General features: G+C 39.4%; 1 protein-coding gene across 1 annotated transcript; it reads left to right on the top strand.

Annotated features, from left to right (window-relative positions):
• Positions 1 to 794: 794 nt before the first annotated feature.
• Positions 795 to 8320, top strand: mansc4 (MANSC domain containing 4). Its single transcript, XM_088646721.1, has 3 exons — positions 795 to 1355; positions 2660 to 2794; positions 5572 to 8320. Exons 1-3 carry the CDS (start codon positions 1088 to 1090, stop codon positions 6261 to 6263), a joined length of 1095 nt encoding a protein of 364 aa, XP_088502847.1. The 5' UTR covers positions 795 to 1087; the 3' UTR covers positions 6264 to 8320.
• Positions 8321 to 9299: the final 979 nt, after the last annotated feature.

The raw sequence follows: 9299 nt of genomic DNA, 5'->3' as shown, positions 1-9299 counted from the left end.
TGATGGCTTTCACTGATCTGAGGTGCTTCCTATCTATTCATATCCCATAATTTAAAACCATAATAACACCCAGGACTGTAAGGTCATGTATTTATTCTGGAAGCACTAGCAAAATGTAGGGCATGTTTAAACTTTGTTGTACCTCTGCCTCTGGTCTCATACAAAACAGCAGTAGAATTATGACCTTCTAGCCCGACTTCTCTCAGAAGGTAAGAAAGACTGGACCTGGTCAGTACTGGGATGGAAGGCCTCTGTGGAACTCCAGGGTGCTGTGACAAGTGGTGTTGGGACTTTCCACCTTTGAACAAAGATTTTAAAACCAACGCCATGGTATGGTGACCAAGAACACGATGCTACAAGAGGTGTTGTTCTTTGATTGAGCTGTTACACTGAGGCTCTGACCTCATGGTGGTTAAAAAGCCCAAAATACCTTTTCTAAAATATAGGAGTGTAAACGTCCCTCTTTAATCCATTGGTGTAACAATTTCTCATTTCTCTGTATGATCTGCTGAGTAGTGGGTCAGAGGTAAATCATAGCTGTTTGTTACAGTATGCTGAGGTAGTAGGTTAAAAGCACAATATAAGCACAAGCCATTGTTATTAGTAGTAGTATTATCACATTTCTTTCCAAGAAGTAGAATGTTTGTGAAGTGATGGATTTTTTAATTTTAAATAATATTAAATAGGAAGTATGTAGAGAAATGAAATCACAGTTGAACTGGGACATTATATTAGAAAGAAAATATTCTTATATTCTTTTAGAGGATTATGTTTTTTTTTTTATTCCAGTGAAAGCATTTCATAATTGATTATAACTCCTCACAAAATGATAAGAGGGTGCAGGAATTGAAGTTTTCCTCAAGTGTTCTGACGTCGAATTGCAAATGAGGTTTCTGGAATCCGCATGTGACTGAGATCAGCAGGTACTGGCCAGTGGATTAACAGAGAGTGGACAAAGGCGGGTATCCATCCACTCGGCGATGCAGAATGAGCACACCTGTTAAAAACATCCAAAGACGTTAAAGCGCGCACCTTAGTCTAAATGAAAATAACAGCAAACGCCTGATGCCAGAGAAAAGACACGTACATGTTTTCAACTTCAAAACATGATTTGATGCTCTGGCATACACCAGCAATGACAGCTACATGGGGAGTTTTAATGATTCTAGGTTTGCTGTGCAATACGGAGTCGAAGTGTTCACCTACCACTTTTTACAAAAATTGCTGGATTCGTCGTTTTCCTGGGATTTTTATTGACCTTGTCGAGTCTCAAAGAAAAGGCGCACAGCTACTGAAGTTTTACCAGGAAGACACTGCTATGAACTGTAGTAAAGCGTGCTGCCTCACAAGAAATGGTGAGTTGGTAATTGCGCATTTTCTAATCTCGGAGAACACCATTTCATTTAAAAGCGAAAGGCTTTAAAATAATTTTACGACTTGCTGTGCCAATGTCAGTCATTAAAACTACCCAATATACTAAATAAAAAACGATGTTAAATTAAGCAATGCACCTTCGGTGGGACTTCGTGCGTACCGCTCAAGGTTGTACAGTCGCTGTGTAATCTTTCAGTCAAAACTAAAGAACTCATTTTCCGTTTTTATATTCAACACATACTCTTAGCTATTACTAGCTAAGCAATGATCTAGAACTAGCAAGTTTTTAAATCTAAAGTAAAGGAATCGGATCTAACAACTTTTATTTTACATTTATTGATTTATTACAATTAATATGAACAGTAATACTCTCGCGTGCTTTGTGTTTAACAAACTGTTTAAGGCATGTTGTACACTTTTTTTTTGTTTTACATACAGTACCATTGGTTTCAGTAATTGCAAACAATTTGAAGCATGGTGAACATAAAGCTGTTTATATTTGTTTTTTTTAAATGTTGATTTTAAAAGAAACAGAAGGGAACATTCCTGTTAACTACTGTATACCTTTTATATTACAGAAATTATATTTGAAAGAATGTTTTCGATTATGGCAGTTGAAATTGATGATATTTCACTAATGTAACAGCATTGACCAAAGCTTTCCTGTCAGTGTTTATCATTATTAGTTGCCTTTATATTTGCCTTTTTATTAATAAATTGCCTAACATACTATGTCCGCAAAGGATGTACAGTACTGTGTACTAATTATTCCAAAGTAGGACTACCATTGGATCTGTTGGGATTTCAGTATACATGAACTCTTAATGACTAAAATTGATTTAATGGTTTTAAATGACCAATGTTTCCAACTCTTTGCCCGTTGAGTGTTGGAAATTGCCTGTAAAATATACAGGATCTGTCCTGGAGTCCTGGAGTCTGTTATTACTGGCACACACTGCATATTAAAGTAAAATGAGTAACTGGTTGACTCGGTTGTGTACTGTCCTGAACTGGACTAAGAATAGGATTAATCTAAATACTTTGATTATTTTTAGTTCCTAAACATGTTAGAGATTGCCTTTCATAAGATCTTCAGCTTTTAAGTAGAAACAAAAACCTGCAAAGGTACCAGTTAGACAGCTTGTTTGTTCAATGAAGGTTTTTATTAAGTAAAACTTTCTTTGACTGGAAGAAAACAATCAGGTGTGTGGTGTGTGGACCCCCAGGGTTGTCTTACTAGAATGCCATTTGAGGTTATTAAAAAACACATTTGTCTCTCTGACAGTCTCCTGTAATCTTGCGGTGTTTCATTACGAGACCACAGAGAACAGTGTCAACTGCTTCCACTTCAACTGTCCAACGCTGGAGAGCTGCATCCTGAGAAGGAGGAGCAATGTCATCCTGTACAACATTACAAAAGGTGAATAGGAACGCCAGTGTGTGCTGAATATTATTACTCCTCTTTATGGCAAAACAATGATGTCATTCCAGTCACTCTTTCAAACTGATGTCATTACAACAAGCAGTACCAGTATTTCCAAATTTTTTTTATCTTTGAGTGTAGGAAGTTCTTGTGCATTATTATTTACTGTGAGTAATTTTATCATCTGCTTTAGCATAAAGCAGGTTTTAAAGAGCACAGAGTCTGGATTCAAAGAGAACATATTATCACATTGGAAATGATTCCTAAAAAAGACTCTAATACCCACCATATATTGCTAAAAAAGAACTCTTGCATGGTATGCAATACAAAAGGAGATAATGTAATAAGAGATACTACTTATGTGAAATACTGTATACTGTATGTCTGGGCAGCTAGAAGTAATGGTTTAGTTTTGTTTGCTGTGTGGTTATAATAGTAATAAACATTATTTTAAATACAGTAGCTCCTTTAAGAGTAGCTTCTCAACTCACAGGCATGGACATCGAATAAATAAAAGACTTTCTGAAAAAGGTTTTGAGTCTGGATTTGAAAGTGCTTAGGGAAGGTGCCTATCCTTGGGGATAGAATTCCGGAGCTTTGGGGTATAGCAAGAGAATACCCTGCCATCTATAGTACAGTATGTAGACAAGCTTTGGGGATAAAGAAGAGACCAGAGTCAAATGAATAAAGGTAACGAGGTGGGTACTAGGGAGAGTGTCATACGGCTACTAAGATGCCAAGCCATGTAGAGACTTATAAGTAAGCATGGGGATTCTGAAGTCAACACAAAACCTGATAGGAACCCAGTGCAAAGACTCCAGGACAGGAGTAATGCGATCACTTACTCCCAACCTGGCAGAATTTTGGCTGCTAGATTTTGTATATACTGAAGTGTTTTCAGTGTGGATTTAGATACTCCACCGACACAACATAGAACATAATCCTCCAATTTTTCTGAGATGGAAGAATTATGTTTTTACAATATTTTGCACGTGTGGCTCAAATGTCAAGCCTTCATCAAATCTCACCCCCCAAGTTCTTCAATTTAGATGAAATAATTTAGCTTGACATAGTTGATGGTCAAGCTGGTCAACCATAGTTGATGGTAGGTGCCAAGAAGCATGATTTCAGTCTTGTTACAATTTAAATGAAGGAAGAGAATACAGAGACAGCCACTTCAGTGTCAGGTTTAATATGGATGTAGATTTGAGTATCATCAGCATAGAAATGAGTAACTGGTCAACCCAGGTGTATGATATTTAAGAACATGTGATCTGAATAGCTGACCAAGTGAGAACATGCGGAATGGTAGGGGGCCCAGTATTGTCACGGATGCCGGAAAGGACGAACTGTAGAATGGCAGGAGAGCGTAAAAGACCCTATGCGTAGCAGCGAGACAGGGGTTAGCCCGGGCTTAGCTGTTCAGGAAATGCCGTATATAGACCTATGCCCTCAGGTAGCGGGCGTGGGGCGACCTGGTGCTAGGCGGGTCTCAGGACATCCAAACGTTAATGCTGAGCGAAGGCAGAATGAAAGACCCGGAAATATATAGCCCCAGAGAGAGAGAAACATCGGAAGGACAGCAAAGAACCGGAAATGAGAGACAGGACAGAGAAGGAGCAACCTCTGGCTGCCGGGGGTGTGACAAGTATCAAACCCCGAGGAACAGCAGACTTAACAAACCGAACTTCAGCACTGAAACTCCCAAGAGAGACAAAGTGTTGATGATCAGTAAGGTACTGGAAGAGTTCAACCATTTAAGAACAATGTCAGAAACTGCATTTACAGCCTTAAGATGAGAGAGCAAGAAGTCATGGTTAATAGTGTGAAAAGCAGCCCTGGGGTCTAGGAGAATAACAATAGATAGAGAACTGGAATCAGAAGCCAGAGGAAGATCGTTAGTGACTTTAGGGCTGGTTCAGTGTTGTGTTATTGTCAGAACCCAAATTGGAAAAGTTAGTAGAAGAGGTTAGAAAAAAGATAAAAAGCTAAATCGTATGTCCAAAATATATGTATAAAAGTGTGTTTTCCTCGTTAAATGAACTTTTATTACGTGGTACTGTTCATAATTCATTCATTATTATTAATAATTTCAATATTATAAGGACCAAATAGCATGCACTCCAGATGAGTTTTGGGAATCTTATCTAATGTAAACCAGTTTTAAAACGAAAGCTTCAAAAATGAACGTTTAAGTGCAACAGGAGATTAAATGGAGAAGACTAAAGCATCAAATAAAACAAATGTGAATGCATTGGTTTACATCACTTGGTAGTTCTACCTCCTCTAGGACCAGGTGTCTTTGACCGTGGGATAAAGATTTATCCCAGGAAATGTTTTAATTAATATAGAGATCCATTGAACTGTGGGTACTGTGGGAACATGGCTTCTTCACATGGACCTTTCTGCTATGTACTGTACATCTGCAAAAAAGCCCTTTTATATGCTTCCTGACAATCAGTTTTGTGGTGTTGTCCGAGAAGAAATCCTCACATTCAAACGTGGCTTTAATGCTGGTTGCTGTGTAACAGATTTATGACAGCAATGACCAGCTCTAGTTCGTGAATGCCAGGTTCTTGCAGCGACCAGGAAAAAGGAAATAATCCATTATCCGTTCCTGATTTACCTCGTTAACTATGTGACCTGTTAAAACACGCTTTTCCCTGACACTTATTGAGCACCTTGGAAAGATGGAATAAGTCTATCCCTAGTACTGACGATACAAAGCAGGCATCAAAATCTGTCGTAAGATTTTGTCTCATCTATTCCCACAGGCGTTGATCCAGACCTGCTTGTTTTTGGCAAGTATTTTACATCGAGCCTTCGACTGTGGCCCAACCTCTCAACCTCGAGATCCAACACCTCTGAGTCCTCATCCTTGGACAAGCGCCAGTTTCACCGGCCACCCCTTTCTTCCTTCACTTCCCAGACTTCCCCTGACATGAAGGTCTTGACATCCCCACAGCAAGCGGACTGGGGGATGAGGAAAACCACTCAAACAACCTCTATCTTTGTCAGCACGCCGCAGGCCAGTGTACACAGCACAGTGAATACTTTGGCAGTGGAGGCTGTTATGGGCAATACTACACTGCAGCCGATTCTGAACACCTCCCCAGCAGGGAACCTCACAGTAGTGTCTGCTGTAACTAAGCCCTACTCCAATATTGTGGTACCAGTCAATTTTGACAGCAGCAAGCAATACCCCAATGATACCAAGGGTTATGTCATGAGGAACCACACTTCTGAGGAGGCACCTGGCCATCTGAGGCCAGTCTGGGAGTTGGCCACAGGAGCGCTGCTGGCCCCAGTGATCATCTGCTCCAGCATTCTTCTGGCCTGTTGCTGCACCATCCTGTTTGCAGTAGGCTGGCGTAGCCGGAAGAGGGGTCATTACAAGACAACCTGGAGAATCAAGAGGGGCTCAATGCGTTTGATAAAGTATGTCATTGTGAGGGAAAGCTTGTGATGGGGGGAAACCCAAGACTCCAGTCAATAAAAAAAACATCCGGCCGAGTCCAAGCAAAACCTGGGTCTCCCACCATTTACTGCTTCCAGATCAGTCCTGTCAATGTCCTATAAACAGAATAAAGTAAATGAAAAAATAGAACAGAAAGTAAATTAAAAATGTACAGTATACAATCGCTCCTTATCTTTTCATTCATGAAAGTGTGTTCTTTATCTGAGGGATATTAACTGCCGGTCCAGTATTTAGAAATGGTTGCTGTATGGAAGGAATGGGATGATTTAATGGTTCCTGAAACAGAACCTACAGTACAACTGATGATGCATCTGCAGTTCGATATGGGAAAGGAAGATCAATCCTTGATGATATTTCAGAATACATTGATGCAAAATAAAAACGCTCTAGGACCTTATATTATTTCAAATGCATGTGGTTGTGGTAAACATTTCAAGAAATTTCAAGTCATCTTCACTTAAACACTTAATTCACCCAGGGGACTTGACCTTAGATCTGGAAGGACCACCCTCAGTGCCATTGACAAGAGAAGCTTTCACTTCCCATGGTAAATTTGATATACAAGTCTTTTCTGTTTGAAATGAAATCCACCTGAAAGTGCTTTCTACAGCGGGCCTTTCCGTCACACAAGATGGCGTGTGAGTTTTCCCTGAAACTGCAAAATGAAAGGCAAAGCTGTGTTGTATTCATAGATGAAGAGGCAATAATTCCAGTGTTGTGGATCAAGGAACAAGCTTGCACTGTAGCTTTAGTCTAGGAAAAGACGGTATTTGAGAAAAGAAAATCATGTCTCACAATATTTCATTTTAGGTGGGAAAATTGTACTTTTTCATCTTCAGTTTGGGACAATCATTCTGTTGTTAGTAGACTTCCCTTCAGAAATATTTTTAGCTGTTGTGAGAAGCACAATCTTTGTTCTGTCAATTGAGTAATACGTTAAAGTGCTCTGTTTTTTTCTTTATTTAAAGAAGCCTTTGCACTAAATCAGTGTCAGTGTTTGTAGCTTATTCTTTAAATCACTATCTGAATGTATTAAAATGTACAGTATATACTGTGTTGAAATGCTTGTTTTATTCCCATTACAGATATAAAACAATTCTAAACAGTAGAATAGTGCTATACAAATGTATTCTAAAGTACATCAGTACATCCGTAGGCTTAAGCAAGTACTTTGCTCTCTAGCCAGATTTTCATTATATTATGATTTTTTTTTACTTTTAAAAAATAACACAAATGATGTAGTCAATCACAGAATGTCTTTGAAATGAAAGACTGCTGCATATATGTACAAATATAGCATGATACAGTACTTGTAATAGGCTTTTAAAGGAACCAGCCTGTGAATGGAATGGAATTGTTACGTCTAGATATTGAAGTTACTCTTATTTACTTTAGAACTGCAAGGTTGTATATGGTGGTGTTTGTGCTGCTACTTCACAGCTTTGAGCTGTGTGATTTTATGCTAGCCTGTGTTTGGAGTTTGAATGTTCTTTTCAAGTCTCCAGTATGTGGATTTTCTATGTGTTTTCTTCTGTACTGTTTAGGTTATTGGGTGTTCCTGTCTGTTTGAGTACAGTATGTAAGTACAGTATGTGCCCTACAGTGAACTGTTGTCCTGATCATGGTGTAGTCCTGCCTTGTGTCTTCCAGGATAGCATCTTTCTGATGATAGATGGATGTTCCTGCCACTACTTCTGATGTCTCTGTATATGAACTCTGCTGCTTATTGTAAAGTTGCTGCTAATGACAAAGCGAGGAATGTGACTGGTTTGTTAACCTTTGGTGGGGAGACTTCAATATCAAAAATATGGAAATAGAGACCTGATATTTCATGTCGCATTGCTGCATTAAATGTTTTGTTTGTGAAAAGTGAAGGCTAGCACTATACTGCACAGTCACTTTCATTTATATTGATCACTTGTGTTATCATGTTGTTGTGGATATTTTATCACAGTTAGTTTTCTTAAATCCGTTACAAAATTTTAAAATGCTATTGCTACTTCTTATGTTGTACTAATAAACGTGTTTCATTACATTAAATTAAATGGAATGACTAAATGATTATTTAATTAGCAGACTGAGACTTTGGTTTAACAAACCTGATGAATACACAACGGTATTCACATTATTAAATTAGATCAGCAATATTATACTAGGGTCGGGTTGTGATAAAGCAGAGTTTGGCCAGGTATTTTCTATTACTAAATAGTGGAGCGTTGCATCTGGGGAGAAGCAGAGATACTGTACTACAGAGGGTTTCAAACGTGAGATTTCATTGGCACACTGTGAAGGTCTTATTCTGGAAGTCCTAGAGTTGAGGTAGTGGGATTTCCACAGCCACCCTGTCTAACCTCTCACAACAAGTGGGAATGACTGTGAAGTTTTCCTTAGGGTGGATGTCCAGGATCACTGACAGCGAGCGTAGCCTATGATCAAGTCTTTGAATTAGGCGGGGCGTCACTTATCAAAGATCCCCACTTGTAAAAATACCATATGCTTTTAAGTGGATGCAAAGCATTGTGGGATAGTGCCGACCACTGATTGCAGAGCTAATACCCTGACAATGAGCTGAAAATGAACATTTGGGACCAACTCGGACCTTAGTTCAGACTGGCATCCTATCCAGGTTGTTCCCCTTCTTGTGCATGTTGCTTGCTGGGTTGTGCTCTAGTATCCCCTGCACTGGATCAAGCAGTTGAGAAATAGAAGGATGGATCTAACTGTATATCAGAAAGTGGATATGAGAAAAAAGAAAGCCCTGCAGGGCTTCCAGGTGGGGGAAATAGACTGTTGGAATAACAGAGTAGTTGACAATTCAGGACAACTGTAGTGATGCCTTGTAGGCCTTATAAAGGAGGGACTGGAAGAACTGAAGGAAACTAGAGTCTTCCTCAGCACAGAAACGGTTGGACTGTGATGGGATCTCCAAGGCATGAGAACTGACCGATGCTAGCTACCCCTTTGTTGTCATGCGGGGGTGGTGGCCAACTCTTTCCATGATGACTGCACATCAATCGGGCTTGT

Source organism: Lepisosteus platostomus, chromosome 9 (genome assembly GCF_059453375.1).
Source record: "Lepisosteus platostomus isolate fLepPlt1 chromosome 9, fLepPlt1.hap1, whole genome shotgun sequence".
NCBI lineage: Eukaryota > Metazoa > Chordata > Actinopteri > Semionotiformes > Lepisosteidae > Lepisosteus > Lepisosteus platostomus.
This window is presented reverse-complemented; position numbering and strand designations above follow the sequence as displayed.